Source organism: Typopeltis vanoorti, chromosome 4, assembly GCF_054136105.1.
Source record: "Typopeltis vanoorti isolate ZY-2024b chromosome 4, IOZ_Tvanoo_1.0, whole genome shotgun sequence".
Taxonomy (NCBI): Eukaryota; Metazoa; Arthropoda; class Arachnida; order Uropygi; family Thelyphonidae; genus Typopeltis; species Typopeltis vanoorti.
Genome location: NC_143552.1, coordinates 141,335,457 through 141,354,598, shown reverse-complemented (window position 1 = coordinate 141,354,598; position 19,142 = coordinate 141,335,457). Strand labels below are relative to the sequence as shown.

Genomic DNA, 19,142 nt, shown 5'->3' with positions numbered 1-19,142 from the left:
CTGACCTCTGGTGGGGAAAAAAACCTTACTACATCAAAGCTAGAGTTTGATTATTATTATTATCGAACTCTATTAGGTTACAAAATTAAATTAAGCTGGAGAGCAACATGTTTACAAAAAACGAAAAACTTAATAAAAATAATAAAAAAATTACTTATATAAGTGTACATATAAGTTACAACCAACTGGTATGGATAGTGCCCAATAAAAGCTGAAAATTAGCTTAATGTGTGATGGCTGAATGTGTGCCATCAAAATATTTTGGGATTTTTATGCCACCGTTATTGCTAAGATTAGGGTGGTTAATCAAAATTTCACAGGCTTCTTTAAATTTCTGTTCATTCCAGGTTTTTGTATGATGTAACGAGCAGGTACTTTTCCAATCAATTTGGTATAGGGTGTTAAGGGCATGATCAGAGAGGTCTACTTCATCAAAAATATTACATTTAATGTTAAATTTTTTCACAAATGTCCCAATCAGTGACAATTCTTCTATAGAACAAATTTCTGCCAGACATTATGGCTCTCTTTGTCCACGTACTACATTCCGGTTACTTCGTGTGGCAAAATTTTACCTACAAAAAGAAGGTACAGCCATGGGCTCACCTCTATTCCCCCCCCCCCCCCCAATTGCTAACTTTTATATGGAAACTTTTGAGCAACGTGCTCTTTATTCTGAAACCTACGGTTTAGCTTAGATACGTTGACGATGTCTTCGTTATCTGGCCACAAGATCGCTAAACACATACCTTAGCCACCTATACAAACAACATGAGCGCATACAATTTACTACTGAAATTGAAAATCAAAGCTCACAGCCTTTCCTGGATACACTAGTCACACGTCTTCCCTCAGGCTGTCTATCCTTCACTGTTTACCGCAAACCTACACATACCGGCCAAAATATATACATGCTAACTCTTATCACCACCACCTTCGCAAAAACTTGGAGTCATTAACATCCTCAAAAACAGAGCTATAACAATTTGCTGTAATGAGCAAGCTCTTAAGCATTAAAAATTATTAGCAATACATTTATAAATAATGACTATAGCAAAAATACTATTAATAAAGTTCTTCATTAAACTCCATCAAAAAATAATATAGATTACAGTAAAACCATAGCTATCCCATACATTAAAGGATTATCAGAAAAAAAAAATTAATAGAATCCTGTACCATTATAATCTTAATGCCACTTTTAAACCACCTTTAAAATTAAAAAGCATATTCAACTCCTCTAAGGATCCTTTTTCCCCATTGGCATATTCTGGAGTTTATTGCATCTATTGCACCTGCAGCTTACCTTACATCTACTACATCAAATATCATCTACTACATTTCAGGTTTTTAATAGCATTTTTTTGCTTCAAGTATTATGTATTCCTGAATGCATTTCTCTTGAATGCTTTTCACAACCATGCTATCATTGTTTGTTTCATTTAGCAGTCTTTCAAAGTAATTACTCCAGACATATGGAATGTCTTCAGTTTTCATGTACCTTTATTCTTTGCTCCATTTCTAAATTTATAAGAGCTACCAGAATATTTTGCCACTTTTCCGATATTTATTTTCTATGTTTTATCAAAGTCTTATGAATTTTGTTTAGGTGATTTCACACATTGCTTAACTTTCTGGCATTTTTCTCTGTATTTTCTCAGTGCACATACTGATATACTTGCCAGGAACTTTTAACACTTTCTTATTTTCTTTATCTTGACTGCCTCTTTAATTTCCCTGGTCTGCTATTGAGTTCTGATTTTTCTATTTTTGGATATGCTTTTCTTGTGGTTTAATCAGTTGGTGCTTTCTTTAGGGTCTGCCTCTGTATATCCCAAGGTCTAGTTCTTGATTTCAAACTTTCATTTTTTTAAGAGTATTTGAGTCTACAGTTCACTTCTGACAGATGGTCAAATTAATTTTGATTCTGTTTAAAACTTTCTTGCATACTTTTTTTTTACATTCTGATATTCTATTTTAACCTGCTCAAAATTAAATGGTGATCACTTCAGATTTCAATTCCTCTGTATACTCTTGTGTGCCTTGTCTTGAACAGGCATGAAAATACCACTACCAACAATAACAGACTTTCTTATTTCTTCTATCTTATTAGTTTTGCTCTTTTCTCCAAATTTTCCCAAAACATTCATATGTTTAGTAATCATTTTCTACCCTGCCATTTAGATCTCTAGCAAGGACCAACTGTTCCTTTTTCTTTGTGCCAGTTGCCATTTCTAGTGCCTTGAAACATTCCTCCAGTTTTTCCTTGTGTTGCATTCTCCAATTCCCCATTGCTCATACCACTATACTTGATATCGCTTGCCATTCTAGAAGGTTATCATCTTACTTTATTGAATACTATAAGCTACTTCGTCTATTCCCTGAAGTGCCTAAATATAACATCTTGTATTTGTTGTTCAGAAGAAGCTCACCTGTTTTTGTCTTCTTTTCAGCAACAGCTATTGTGTTGATTTGGTACTTATTAATTCTTTTGCTAGTTCCATTTCTTTTCTGTTGTTGCTTCTTTGTTGATAATGCCAATCTTAAACCCTGCTGATTTTGAATTGGAATTTGTTAGTAGCTGACTTTTTACTGTTTGCCATTGTTCCCAGATGAAAAACAGCAAGGGCCTTGTTTAACTATGTGATTCTCTGGCTGGCATGGGATTCTTGTCGTGTTGTACCATCATTTTGTATTTTGATTTAAGCCAATAAGAACACAATTTGGTCAGCTAAATCTTAAATTGCTAGCCATGTTTGTTCATCAGCATTCAGGTAGATATGTACTTATGGGAGTGCACTACAAAAAGGTGAGGATTGGACATTAGGTTAGAAGTTCTGGTCAGTTCTCTCTATACCTTAAAAGGCTACATGGAGGTTTCCTCCAAATTATTTTGATTTTGCCTCAACTTCAACCCCATAAAATTATCTACTGTTGCTAATATATTGATATGGTATATAGATTGTGTTCTGATATATAATATGTAAAAAAAACAAATGTTTCATAATCTTTCCTTCGAAAAAAATGTGTATCCATGCATTCCTTGTGTTGCATGGATAAACATACATATTGATCTCAAATATTTCTCTTCTTTCAACACATCATATATATTTTTTCACATCCCTGCAACCTAATTCGACAATCTTTTCAAGAAGTAGTAAATTATCTCCATTGTTTTAACCATTATGAAGCCTAGTGCATGCTATGCAGTCTTGTAGTATTTGTCCTTACTGATTGTGTTTTTCACAATTAACCATGACATTAAAACAGCATGCAATAATAGCCACATATTCACTTCTTTCAGCTTATTCAGTGATCTGAAGTTTCACCATTCGGATCTGCAAACTTTTAATGTTCTATCTAGTTTTGTTTTTTATTGAAACATATTCACTAACATCGCTTTTCTTTTTTGTGTAGGGATATCATACAAGGCACAAATTATGATGTCTCTGCTGTGGGCCTGGAAGTTTATGAATGTGTTTTGGATGGAGGTGAATGTTACTGCCTGATGTGATATCACTGCCCTGTTATAAAGTTCTATATTTGCTCTCTTGGGTAGAGTTTCTGGATTATGTAAAAATTATAAAAAAAAACCCTTAGCCACCCAGGGTAATGCACTAGCAGTTTATGACTGCTACAGTGACTCTTCTTGAAAATCTTTTTCCACCAGCCATTATAGAACTATACAAACACTACATGAATAATACGTTTTTCATGTTCCAGGACAAATTTTGGGAACAAAAGGAAGGACTAGCAATGGGCTCCCCAGCCAACCTCTTCATGGAAAACTTTGAAACCAACGCTCTAAAAACTATCAAAAGAAACCTAAGAGATGGCTACAGTATGTGGATGATATTTTTGTCATTTGGCCAGGAACAACAGGTGAATTAATTGTTTTTAAAGAATATCTTAACAGAATACACCCAAATATAAAATTCACTTTGGAAATAGAAGAACATAAAAAATTACCTTTCCTGGATATCCTCATAGGAAAAAAAATGAAGAAGAAAAAAGTTTAACCTTTTCCGTTTACAGAAAATTGACAACTACAGGAAGATTTCTTAATGCAGCCCTCACACCACCACCCCTCACAAAAAAATACGTATAATAAAAACCTTGAGAGACAGAGCATATAAGATATCTAGCATGGAAAAAAAGCTAAATGAGGAATTACACTATTTAACACAGAACCTCACACTTAATGGATTTGAGCCAAAAACAATCAAGAAAATCCTGAACACATCTCCTACAACCAACGTACAAAAACAAGATTTCAAACAATCTCACTACCATACATCAAAAATGTCACAGACAGATTAGCGACATTGTTCCGCAAGTACAACTTAAAAGTAGCTGTTCTCCCTTTAGAAAAAATATCAAGATTCCTACATCCACTGAAACCTTCTCACCATCCCATATAAAAAATAGGGGGTCTGTCAAATCTATTGTTCTTGTTATTATTGCATTTGTTACGTAGGCCAGATGGGAAGGTCAGGAGAAATCCGTATGGCAGAACGTAGAATAAAGAAGAGAACACAAATCAGGCCTAGCTTTCCACACAATGATCATGTCATATATTGATAAAAACTGTTTCACAAGGAAGCAGCAAAAATGCTTAGAATTCCTGCACAGTGCAACAAAAACCAAGGTTTGATATTACACCAAGTGTGGTCGGCATTCATAAAAAAAATCTAACTTCCTTAGATCTTGGACATAACACACATGAAGCACAGAACATGAGAACAAATAACAATGTTCCAACAAACATTCAGTAACGTGTGTTTACATTTTTTCAATGTTACAGTTAGAAGCATCTAATGGACTATGAATTTATTCTTTGTTAGTTGTGTTTAACTTTTTTTTATACACCAATGCCCCTGATGATGTAAGTCATACGACTTACGAAACTTGTCGGGTTTTCACATATCCTGTTCGTATTTAATAAACGTGGTCTCAATACCGGAATCTATCTCTCGAATGTACTATCAGTTTATGACCTTTCATGGATGGGAATCAGATTTTAAAAAAGAATGATCTCTGATACATTAATGCATCACTAAAAGTGTTTCAAAATTTTGTGGGCATGAAGAACTACATTTGAGTGTACATACTTCTTGCTAATAGCAGTGAAATTGCACTTGTTTCAACTAAAAAAATGAGATAAAAAATCCTGTACCTCAAAAAGTCCGAGTAAAACGGACTGCATTTTGTTTTAACGTGTTTCAAAAGAAAAATCACAGTGATATGGATATCACAGAAAGCAGTATCGTGTTAGTGCCGATGTATAAATACTTCCACCCATGAAAGGTTATAAATCTTTACCACATTAGTACTTGTGAGTGGGTTAAGGGCTAAATAATTCAAACATGCTATCGAGAACAGTTCAGACTACTGGTCATGGTTGGTTCCATGCAGTGAAAATAACCTGTGAAATGATCACAAATTTTCACAATGGGATTCAGACCTGTAATTTGTAGGCTGAAAGCTGAGATGCTATCCACTATCAATTCCAAATATTCCCAGTGATCAGTATGTTTAATTCATTTTTTTCTACATGAATAAAATAAACTTTTTTTTTTTACTTTTTATATCATTATTATAATAAACCTCCATGGAACTCAACAGACTTGCTGTGGGAGTTCTCATTCTTCCCAAGCACAGTATATCTCATATTGAACCTTAAACTTATTCAACCACCTCCAGCATTCATAACACATTCTGAAGGTGTTCCACTTACCCACCATTCTCTGTATAAAAAAAGTTACTCACTGCCCTCTTCACTATAACTTCCAGGGATGGTTTGATGTTCTCCCTTTCTCACCATCTGCTCACTTAATATTCCCATCCATATTAATCTGGTAAAATTCTGTCACTAACTTAAATATTTTTGTCCTCTCATCTCTTTATCACCTATACATTAAACTCCAATTTACATTTACTCACCCTCTTCCAATTGCCAACATTACAGAGTTGAAATATTGCTTTGGTCTGTCTGAAGTTCCTCTCTAAAATTTCAATATCATGCCAGAAACTAGGTGACCAAATTTAAACACAGTAGTCCCAGTGTGGTCTGATCATTACCTTATATAATAGCACAATATCTGATCTCTTCTTGTTGTTCTCCTTCTCATAGTAGCAATGCACTGTGCAGCTTTCACAATACTTTTAAAATACCTTCTGGACTTCAGCCTGCTGTTAGCCAATTTGTCCTCCAAAGTCCATTCAGAGATTTTTTTGATATCTTATCAACTAAAAAAAAAAAAGTTGCACGACCTATAGCACATCAGTGCTAAGTGTGGGTAAGGAGAAAAAAAATAAACTTGATGTGTTTTTTGAAAATTTTGGTTGTAGTCTTTAGAGAAGAAAGAGTGAGGGAGGCTGTTCCAGAGGGCACAGGTAGGTGAAATGAAAGAGGAGAAGAAGGTTTGATAAGTTTGAAGATAGATGGTAAATGGATGTTGACCTTCAGATTCTTTTGTTCTTATAGTTTTGGAAGAAAGTGGAGGTGTGATAGTGGCCAATTATTCCGAATAGCATCCAGCCATACTAGTGTCTTTGTGGGTGCATCATCCCAAATGTCTGAGCAGTATTTCATGTTTGAGTTTGAGTGAATGCAAGATTTATACAGTGGTTATTAATCATACAAATGATTTGATTGATTGATTTTTGATTTGATTTTCTTATGGCACAAAGATATCAAAGGTCATACTACACTAGAGTGCAGGTCACAATGGTACATATGGTAATTGGTTAGTAGGACAATCACAAACATCCATGCCTTTGGCAGGATTCCAACCCACAGCCTCTTGGCTGGAGAGGAATACACTAATCGCTCAGCCAACCAGGCTGGCATTGTACAAATGAAAAGTAGTGGCTTGTGCAGAAAAGTACACACTACAATCTAAAAAAATAGTACATTGGGTTCTTTGTCAGCTAAAGAAGCAGTGGCTGAGATGTGTTGTACCAGGAAAAGCTGGGAGGTGCAGGTCAATCCAGGAAGAAAATTCAGGTCATATTTTGATATCTGACTGTTGTTGAAAATAAGGGGAAAGTAATGTGAGCTCTTTCTTGTAGGAAATTATACAGGATTGTGTTTTAGTAGCATTGAAGTTCACGAGGTTATCCTCATCTTTATTAAAACATAGTAAGCCTTTGTTGTAGAGAATCTCGAGGTTTCTAATGATTGTGTGCTACCAAGTTGTCAGAAGAGTGGAGTATACTGTCATCAACATAACATAACTTTGGCTAGATTTGTCAGTGAGAGTAGGCAATTTATGTAGAAGAGAATGGTGTAAAGTTCAGAGCCATCATCTACTCATGTGTTGGTAGGGAAATCTGAGAAGAGGAAGCTGGTGACCCAATTCAAAAAGGTTGAAGACAAACCTTAAGATGGTAGTTTGCTAAGCAGACCTTTCTGCTAGACCTGATCAAAATGCCTTAGAATGTTGGAAGTGACTACACGAGTTTCTCCAAAATCTTTCTATGACTTGAGTCCAGAGTCGGAAAATGAATTACTAAATATCAGCTGTAGATCATGAATGGTGGAATCCATATTGTTGGTCGCTAATTAGTTGGTGGGCTTCCAGGTGATATAAAAGATGGCTATTGATGACTTGACATAGTTTTTGAGAGATTGAAAAGGAGACAATTGGATGGTAGTTTGTTGGCAGACTTTTTGTGGAATGGGCTGGATGTAGGGTATTTTCATGCTGTAGGGTAGATCACACCCTTGTTAACCACACTTTTCCTTAATTTCCAGGAATGATCTCTTGTTCTTCCATCACTATCACACAGCTGAAACATTACCCATGCATCAATCTTATAAAAATCTTTTAGTAATTTAAATGTTTCTATCATATCCCCCTCTTCTCTGCCTATCAACCAACCTCTGCAGTCCACAAGCTCTCAATCTATCAATGTAGGGAGCATATTTTTTACATCACTCACCAACTTAGTCACTCTCCTCTGAACCCTTTCCACAGCCTCCTCATCTCCAAAGAATCCAGGTGACCAGACTTGAGCACAGTAATCCAAATGTGGACGTATCAATGCTTTATAAAGGGGAATAATAACATCTTTATCTCTGGATGTTAGTGTGTTCCTCAATAACCAAGTAATCCTATGTGTCCTCCCCTGAACTTCATCTCCCTATCTACCAACACCCCTAAGTCTCTAGCCTCATCAATCTCTTGGAGTACCGTTCCATCAATGTTGTACACAGCTGGTAATCTTTTAATCCCAAAAATGCATAACTTGACACTTTTCCACATTGAACTGACATCCATTTCTTTTTGCCCATTTTACCAGCTTATTTAAATCATCCTGCAAACTCACAAACATCAGCTTGATTTTTTATTGCGCTGCCCAACTTTGCATCATCAGCAAACAACTGAATATCTCCCTTTAAGCCATTTCCTATATCATTTATATACAAATTAAACAACAATGACCCAAGCACAGAGCCCTGAGGCACACCACTGGTCACCTGTCTCATCCTGGACTCTGCTCCTCCATACACCACCTTCTGGTATCTTTCCCTGAGCCATTCTCCTGTCCACATCACCAGTTGAGTATCCATCCCCATCTGCTCCAATTTGCACAACAGTATTCCATGGGGTATCCTGTCAAAAGCCTTAGCAAAATCCAGAAGTACCACTGTGTAACCATTTCCTTTATCCAACTCAGATATCATTCTATTATAAAAAGTTAATAAATTGCTCAGGCAGGATCGATCTTTAACAAAACCATGTTGGCCCCTATAGAGTATCATATCCTGATCCACCCATTCTTGAATTTTGTCTTTAACCAACTTTTTCAATACTTTTACCACCACTACCGAGATGGTGATTGCTCTGTAATTAACTACCGCAGCTTTGAGCCACCTTTATGTAAAGGAACTACTTTGCCTTCCTTCCACTCCCTAGGGATACGAGAGTTCAAACTTAAGTTAAATAACAAAGTAAGAGGCGTTGACAATTCCTTTGCACATTCACACAACACCTGAGCTGATATTCCATCTAAACCTACAGCAGTGTTTGCTTTTAAATTCTGCAATATACTAAGTACCTCTGATTTATTAACTTCAATTCTCACGTTAGTTATTGCTATCCAGGTACAGAGATATCCACACTTGGGTGATAGCCTTTTGAAAAGTGATCACTCAGTAACTCTACTATTACATCTGAATTGGTCACATCGATACCATCAACACCCACTAAGGTTATCCTTCCGAAGTTATTCTTCCTTTTACTTGCCATATAGCAGAAGAACTCTTTGGGATTACCCTTGATCTCCTTGGCTAAGGTCTTCTCATAATCTGATTTAGCTTTTCTTACTATGCTGGTAACCTTCCTAGCTTGAGCCTTGTACTGCTCATGGGTGTATTGATCGCCTTTCTCCTTGTAAATTCTCCATAACATTTTCTTTTTTTGCAGATCAAGCTTGATACTACTACTCATCCATCTAATGCCTACCTTGTTTGTCTTCCTGACCATGGGAACACAATCTAATATTGCCTTCCTTCACAATCTAATACTTGCTGATTTTATCCATGCACTGCTAACATCTTTTCCCTGCAATATGTTCTGCCATGGGACTGCTGCAAGCTCACTTTGAAGCTTGTTATAATTGCCTAACCTGTAGTTCCGTATATACCCCTTAAGAGAGAGATCCACAATTTTTGCAACCTCCCAAGTCAATACCACATGATCGCTCTCACTAATTGGAAGTGACAAGGACACCTTATTTATACATATATCCTCTGAACCAATGACTAGGTCCAACATTCTAACACCACATGTCCCTTCAGTTATGTGCTGTTTCAAGTAATTATCTCGTAGACGATGTATGAATTCCATTTCCTTTTTGCCAAGTGATATTTCCTCCTTCCAATTGATATCACCATAATTAAAATCCCCCATAATAATCACCAACCCTGCAATCATTGCACTAATTTGCTGATGCATGAATTCAATATCACCCCTATACCCCCTGGCCTATAGCAGCAACCAACTGTATATTTGGTTGTGTTGGTCCCTATTTCACACCAGACCACCTCAAACGTACTATCATTCACATGTCCATCATCTTGATGTACTACTTTCTTTGGCTGCAACTCATCAGCTATCATCAACAGTACTCCTCTCCCCATTCTATCTTCTCTATTCTCCCTGAAAATACTGTACCCATCACATTCAATTCCAGTGACCACATCTTCTGCTGACAGCAGAAGATAATAACACTATCTTGATGTGTGAGAGAAGTGGAAGTGCAGATGGAAAATTGTGCTTGCTGTTCTTGGCTAGGAAGCAGAGGGCTTGACTGCCATTAGAACATGAAATATGGGGCATTTGACTCTTTCAAAATTGGATTTAAATTTATTTATTGATTATTATTTTATTTTATTTTTTGTAGTTGTTTGAGCTGTAATGTAGGCTGAGTGTGATGCTGAACAGAATGATTTGAGTTTTTTTGTAATGTGCCCCGAATATACGGTTTACCAAAAATCCACAAACCTAATTGTCCCTTAATACCTATAGCAGATGTCACTAACACACCTTACTACAAACTGTCAAAGCAGCTGGCTGACTCTCTGACCCCCTATCACTGGACTTACCACATCCTATATAAAAAAACTCTACCCATTTTAAAACCCTGATAGAAAATATAACTTTAAATAATACAGACATATTGTTAAGCTTTGACATCGTCTCACTGTTTACCAGTATTCCCTTAAGTGACACCTTAACAGTCTTAATAAACGGTTTTCCTTCTGACATCTTAGATCTCTTTTCCTTGGCCATCAATTCTGGTTATTTTTCTTAGAAGAACAAAATTTACAAACAGATAAAGGGAACTTCTATGGGTTTCCCCCTCTTGCCAATTTTTATATGGAAAGTTTTGAAAAACGAGCCATAGACTTAGCCCTTCTCAAACCTTCTATCTGGCTAAGATACGTAGATGATGTGTTCTCTATTTGGCCTCATGGCCCAGATACATTAGACTCCTTCCTCAGTCACCTCAGTAGTCTACATCCAAGAATCCAGTTTACGATGGGAAAAGAAAATAACAATAGTTTACCCTTCCTAGACACCTTAGTCACACGCCTTCCTAATGGTAAACTTTCCTTCACTGTATATAGAAAACCTACACATATAGGTAGATACATTCATAAACTCTCCCACCACCACCACCACCATCCCTCTGAACAATATGGCATTATTAAAACTTGAACCAAGAGAGCCCACAATCTTTGTTCCACTGGAACCACCCTTTCAACCGAATTCAACCACATACATGACACCTCTCTCTCCAATGGCTACAGTTATTACAGAATTTAAAAAAAAAAAATCAGTTCCTCCCCTATTCCTTGGCCAGAAGGAGTTCAAAAATGCATCACCATACCCTACATCCATTGCACATCAGAAAAATAGCCAAGTCCTTAAAAAAGTACAACCTCCATTTAAGCCCCACCGTGAACTTGCTACCCTTTTCCGTTCACCAAAGATTAGTTCCCTCCTCTCTCATTCCTACAAGCTGGCATACTTTGGACAGACAAGTAGATCAGCAACCATCTGCATAGAAGAACAAAAGTCATACATCTCCAATCACGACTATGATCAGTCTGGCCTGGCAGACCATGTTTTGGATACAACCTACAGGATCTCCTAAAATTACAAATTCACTCTTTGCTTTCATAAATTCTCCTCCTTCCAATTCACATTCCTGTGACTTCTCCCTTACCATAATTGCTTTCTTGCCCTTGTACAATTTCACCTGATCTTCAGCATCCTTCTTTTCATGTGCTTCTGACTGACTCTCCACATCTGAACTCTCTTACTCATTGAAGTAGTTGCAGCCTGTCTGCCTTAAGCCATTTCTACTTCCCTTCAAATTCACTCTATACATTAACAGATTGCATATGTTTGCCTCACAGCTTGGCTCAGCCATCATGCCAGTCATTATCTCTGCTTTTCTTCTTAACTTGCTATTGTCATACCTGGTTAACACTTTAACTACTTTACTAGCTATGGGATTCTTTGCTTCCCATGAAAACTTTTTCAAATCCCTTTCATATTAATTTTTTCACCCTCTGAGTTATTTATGCTTACACCCACCAACCAACTCTGATGCCTGTTCATTTTTCCACACAAGCCTGTTATTTGTCTCATTGCATGAGATTGAAAATGTGCTTTATGCATCATGTTATTCACCTCATTCCTAATGATTGAATCCCTGCAACACTCATCCATTGATGCTTTTTTCATCTTACTTTCTCTTTCTTCTAATTCATTGCCAACTCTTACCTAACTTCTTCCACTCTGCTCTTGCTACGACCATTATTAGCACTTTATCATCTTTTAGTTACTTGTGATCAGTGTTTTTTGTTTTGAAATGCTTCAATTTTCATCACTTCTTGTGTACCATAATACTTATTCTTTTCAAATATTTGTCTGCATAGTCCATGAATCTGCCACATTTTATGATAACTATTTTACAGTGCATCCAATTGGAAAGATCCAACACAGAACTCGGTCTTTGAACAGAAGCTTATCACGCTGGCTTGTGGTGACATACAGGTGCCATTTGTAAAATTCATCCGCCATCAGTAAATACCATAATACAAAAGCAAACCACTAAAATTTTAATTAAGATGACAACAAAACTCTATCCAATCAAAAAAATAAAATAATGCACCATTACAGAAAGTAGTTAAACAGTACACTATTTTAACTATTTTGTAAGTACATTTCGAAACAGCATACTATCAATCACAATACTAGCAACAGGCAAGAAATAAACATTTTTTTTTTTAATTTTTTGACAATGTTATTTGTCTAGTATTTTTCTGAGATCACATCTTCTGAAAGGTTTTTCTTCAAACATGCAGTGTATGGCTAGAATATATTAAAATCTACTGAATTTAATGTGACTGGTGCTAGTCATTTCAAATCTTTCATGTTAATTTTTTCACCCTCTCAGTTATTTATACTCACACCCACCAACCAACTCTGATGCCTGTTCACTTTTCTATACAAGCCTGTTATTTGTCTCACTGTGTGAGATTGAAAACGTGCTTTATGCATCCTGTTATTATTATTATGTGACACCTCCAAGGATTCTGAAGACTCATCGAGGCAGCATCGAACGATTGATTCCCTTCCAACTACTAACCACACTCAAACTTACTTAACTTTTTGCGTGAGCCATTAGTAGAGGCTCTACCAATTGACCAACCTTTGCTGGCTCACCACATTCCTAACAATTGAATCCCTATTAATGCTAGTCAGTATGAAATTTCTGGAATCCAGCCAAAATTTGAGGTTGAAATTAAGTTTATCACTTATGTTCTAATCATTATATTAAAAAGTAAAATTGACTAGCAGATTATTGGGACATCAAAAGTAGGTAAATATTAATAGTAAATAATGAAATAGTAAACAGGTTCTGTATATTTGATTTATTATATGGGATGGCAGGTCATTTTTACTTCAAATTGTTGTTTCTTCATTGTTATTTATTACAGTATATCTTTTCAGAGGTGCAGTTGAAGCTGTTCGCCGCTTGGAGGATCGTATGCATCATGCTTCTTCACTCCAAGATTTACTTAGTTCCGAGGTGACATCCTTGAGGATGAGGTAATGTGATCTTGAATTTATTGAAAATAACATATTTCATACATGATATAATGATTATTTGGTATTTTTATATTCCTGATTTGAAACAGTGAAGGAGATGAAAAGGATAAAAATAGTAATATAGGAAATTGCTGTTTTTATTTCTATTCCTGTTTGAGGATTATTACTGTAATAACTCAAATAGAAAATTTTTAAATAGTTTATTAAAGCTGTTATTATTAATTTATAGGACTTTTAAGTAATCACAAATATTTAATTATTTGGCTCTATCAGATGATGGTTAAGCACCTAATTTAAGTGCTATATAATATTAGGATCTCTCTCTGTATATATTTTTTCAATGTGATTTGCAACTGTGAAAAGTTGGAATCCTGTCATACATTAGTATGGGCTAAGAATTGGATAATCCAGAAGCTCTGTTCTAAAAATCAAATGTGAAGCTTTTCAAGCCACTTCTTGCCTCCAATAAGCAAGTTATCTCACACCAGATGATTTAATTCATCCTCTACCCAAAGACATTGCTAGCATCCATTCTTACTGGGGATTTGAACCTATGGCCTATTTGTTGTAAAGTAGAAGTGCTGTAATTACTAACACCAGGTTCATAATGGAACATTTGGTTGAAGCTTATATGGCTTTTTCAGGAATTTTTTCTGTGATTTATGGTAAACTTTTCTAGTATAATCTGCTTATAGTATAACATTAAAAATAAGCTATAATGATTATAAGTAGCATAAGAAGTTGAATAATTGAATCTGCTTTCTCTCTCTCTGTTCTAATCATTTTCCTTTTCTGGTAAAAACTGCTAAAATTGTGGTTCCAAAATTGAAATCATTTGGAGTTACAAGACTGGCATTAAATGACAGCTTCAGTCAGTTAAAAAAAAAATAAATAAATAAATAAAAAGCTTAAAGTAGCAGCTGCGTGTGTGCATGCGTGCACACGCATTTCAGATGATTATTATTAAGAGAGACTGCAAGAAAATCAGGGACTATCGAGAGAGAGGCCACATATCTCACACACCCATTGTCACTTTTTCTTGAATTCATTCACATTATCTGCACTCACAGTCTCCAAAGGCAGTCCATTCCAATCACACACTGTTCTATGAGAGCAAAATCCATCTCTTGTCCTCCCCCCCCCCCTTCTTCAGTGCATTCATTTTCAACTTCAATGGATATCCTCTCCTCCTATTCCCACCCTCTTCACCTACTGGTGAAATTTTTATTTTATCATTCCTCTTTCTTCTATTTGCTGGTGTTCTGCAGTCCATAAATTCTCAATCAGTCTTCATAATCTGTACTCTGTAATCCCAATATCATCTTTAACACTATTCTTTGCACTCTTTCACTGTATCAGCATAACCATAGAAACCAAGAGACCAGACCAGTGCACAATACTCAAAGTGAGGTCTTATCAAGGCTTTGTAAAGAGGCAAAATGACTTCCTTATCCTTATATGTTAAGGCTTGTTTCAGCATTGCAATTATCCTCTAAGTTGTTTGCAATCTATGCTATATGGCCATTGAACTTAACTTCCTATTTACTAAAACTGCAAGATCCATAGTCTGATCACTTTCTTCTAGCATAATCTCACCAATATAGCATGACAGTTATACAGTAATCTGCTATCATGATTATACAGTAAAATACCATTTATTTGACTTTCAAAACAATCATCCTTCAAAGTTTCAAACACTAACGTTTCAGTTTGACCTCTGAAATTGCTTCTCCCCCCCAAAAAAAAAATTGGTTTTTGCTCCTTATATGTATGTGAAAGAATACTAAACTTGAAAATAGCATGAAATGGGTAATATAACAGAAAAAATGGAGTTGAAAAAAACAAACAAAAAACTTCCTCAATTTTTCTTTAAAACTACATCCTAATGGTTATAATTCTAAAGAAAAAAAAGTCACACACACACATACATATATATATATATACACACACACTGCAATTAATAATAAAATAAATTTTTACCAATTAATGTTTGTAAAACTGACACATCATCATCATACATGCCATATCCATATAGCAGTAACTGATTTGCATTTACTCAGCTATGCTGGGCAGATGTTTTTTCTTTTGTTTTTATTAATTTACCACTATAGTTCAGACTTTCGATTGCTGTCAATATGAAATATTAATATTTTTTCTGACCTTGTAAAGCAGAAGTATTGATTCTTCTTCTTCAGCTAGAACCTCCAGGGTTCTTTGCTGCATGTACCAACTTCTTTCATTTCTTTCTGTCCTGAGCTCTCTTATTCCAGTTCTGGATTCCCATCTCAGCTGTCTTTTTAGGATATTATTCTCCCAATGCATCTGCAGTCTACCTCTGAGTCGTTTTTCATCAGGCATTCATCTTGAATGCTTATTTAATCATTCTCTCCTTGCCCATTCTTTCCTCATGTCCAAGCCATCTCATCAACTAGAAGTGGGGATCTATAGAGTTCATATACTTCTTGTCTTCTCCATTCACCTGTCATGTTATCTCTTACAGGTTCATAGACTTTTCTGAGGATTTTATTTTCAAAGATCTGCAATGCTCCAGGTTTCTGTTCCATATAAAACAATAGGTCTAATGATTGTCTTGTTTAATACTGCTTGATAGAATTTTAGAAGATAATAGATGATGCAGTGAATGATAAGATCTATTGCAGGAATGTATTCTAGCTTTTATTTCTGTACTCTGTAATCCCAATATCATCTTTAACACTGTTCTTTGCACTCTTTCATTGTATCAGCATAACCATAGAAACCAGGAGATGACCAGTGCACAATAGTCTAAGTGAGATTTTATTATCTCGAGTAATCAATGTTCCAAGATATTTCATGGAGGTGGCCCTTTTGAATTTCAGGTTATCAATGATAAAATGGTCATTTTCCCCTTTTATATGATTTCTGCATACATTTAAATATTCAGTTTTATCCTGGTTGGTTTGTAATCCTAGTTTTTCAGCAGCAATTTTGAGTTTTCTAAATGTTGTTCTTCTATCTTCATTGTTTTCTCCAACTAGGCATATATCATCTGCATATCCTAATATTACTATTTTGTTTATGTTATCTTTTACGATTTTTCGAATACATTTTTCTAATGCTAAATTAAAATGGATGGCTGAAAGAGCATCTCCTTGCTTCAATCCTGTCTTAATATTGAAAGGTTCAGATCTAATTCCATTAGCTAATACCATTTTCAACTTTCAGTGGTGCAAATTTTGATTAAATATATTATCTTTGAGATATTCCTAGTTCATCTAATATTCCCCAAAGGCCTTCTCTATGAATGCTGTCATGTTTTTCTAAAATCTACAAATAAAATATGGACCTGCAGATTATATTCCCATTTTTTTCCAGTAAACATTTGGTCAACTATTGATCTATTTCTTTGGAATCCTGCTTGACATTCACCAATATTTTCTTTAGCATAAGGTAAGATACTTTTTTTAGTATAATATTAGATAAAAATTTGTAGTGCGCTGACAGCAATATTCCCCTGTAATTTTCATTTTTGTTTCCCTTTTTATATACTGGGATGATTAGCAATTCTTTCCATTCTGTGATTATCTCTTCTATTTTCATATTAAATTTATCCGCTTATATATAAAAAAAAATCAGCTAACGCCTTTTTATTCCCGTATACGGGAGTAGGCGAGGCCATTTAGCCCTATCTAACTTTTGGAGACTGAGTGGGCAGTTCAATCTCCACTGGTACCCAATCAGAGACAGATGGCCCAAGGCTATCACTAATTAAGCGGTACGCAGTGAAGAGAGACGGCTCAAATGTGCCGCCATCTCGTGGTCCCTAATCCTACCACAATATATTTAATGTCTGAAATAATGTGGGTTCTACGGTCGATTTTCTTGAGTTTACAGGACGAAAAACCTGAGTTTCCGGGAGGAAAAACCTGCTTGCCCGTGCCAGAGATCAACTAACTCGGGAACCGGTCGAAAAAAGGCTTAGAAAAATTTCCTCTAGTCGCCGACTAGACTCGAAACCAAGCCTTCCTTCGTGCGGCCAAGCGCGGTGGTGTGCAAACGCCACATCCACTGAGCTACACAGGCTCTCAATTATATATATTTGCTCTCGCTTATATATATAAGTGGTTAATTCACTACCCCCATATTTAACGATTTTGGCTACTATTTCATCAGTACCTGGTGCCTTGTTGTCTTTGAGCTGCTTTATACTTTCCTCTGTTTCAGCTAGTGAAGGTTAGGTTAAGGTTTAAATATTTCTGGGTGACAAGTATGATATGTAGATTCATCACAATTTAGGAGTTTAGAGAGTTAAAGTACTCTCTCTACCTGCTTGCTGTTTCATCTCTAGTGGCTATTATTTGCCCATTGCTATTGTTGATTACTGTTGTTTTCATATGTGGGCCTGTTTTTTGGTTTTTAGTTTCACTAAAAAATTTTCTAGGATTATTTACTCTAAAGTATTTCTGGATTTCTTCAATCTGTTCATGAAAAAATTTTCCGTTGTTTTATTTTATTGGTTTCCTTGCTGCTCTCTCTCTCTCTCTTTGTGTCTCAAGGTGGCATGAATATCAGTTGGATTATTAAGCCAAGCGCTTCTGTCTTTTTTCTTTTTATTATTTACTACCAATTCACATTCTTCATTGAACCATTTTTTACTCAGTATTTTACTTTGAATTCCAATTGTTTTATGCTGCTACTTTTATTCTATCTTTGATATGATTTCAGATGTTCAATATTGTCATTATCTTCTGGTTGCATATTTTTCAATTTCTGTTTTAATTGACACTTATATTTTCTTCTCTTCTGTTATATCTAGTTTGTTAGTATTGTATCTCCATTGATTTGTATGTACTGAAAAATATTTACTGTTTATTTTAACCTTAAGAATGCCACCAATTAGAAGTTGTCACTATCACTCTCAGCTCCTCTGAAGTGGATATTCTGAATGCAGTTCCTGTCTTTTACTGTTTATGATACGGTCTGTTTGATTGAATGTATGACCATCAGGAGAATTCCATGTTTGTTGGTGTATATTCTTCCTCACACATAGTGCTGCTTATTCACTTGTAGTGTATGTGCATTAATAAAGGTTATCTTGAACCATTTTGCTTGTACTTTTAGCTTGCTTATTCTTTCATTAAAAGTTTCAAATTTGATCAGTGATGACCCCAATTTTTTCCTAATGATGAAACCTGTTCCAAATTCATGTTTTTCAGAGTTGTTTCCACCATAAAGTAGCAAAAGTTCCTTTTCTTTGAATTTCCTTCTGTCCATCGTCTCTCTTGTTGCTACTATATTCATTTTATATCTATTTAATTCATGTATGATTTCTTGAAATGCTCCAACTCTGTACAAGCTTCTCGCATCCCATGAACCTATTCGTAAACCATTATTCCGAGGTCTGGGTCAATACCATTTAAGTCTGTCCAGTGAAGATTATTTGGTACATGTTTTGTGACTAATTGAATTTTTATGAGATTGGGTTGTCAGCCCCATGCTCAATCCCCAACCTGGAGGACCAGGAGG

General features: G+C 35.6%; 1 protein-coding gene across 3 annotated transcripts in view; it reads left to right on the top strand.

Moving 5' to 3' along the window:
* The window catches only part of Smg5 (Smg5 nonsense mediated mRNA decay factor), a 334,407-nt gene that overhangs the window by 11,859 nt on the left and 303,406 nt on the right, over window positions 1–19,142 (top strand). For 2 of the 3 annotated variants that reach the window (XM_090391497.1, XM_090391496.1), the window contains exon 2: window positions 13,539–13,637. In XM_090391497.1, the coding sequence (XP_090247623.1) occupies window positions 13,539–13,637 (99 nt within the window). Of the gene's footprint in view, window positions 1–3,761; window positions 3,883–13,538; window positions 13,638–19,142 lie in introns of those variants that run through there. The other variant, XM_090391498.1, reaches the window with a different exon arrangement.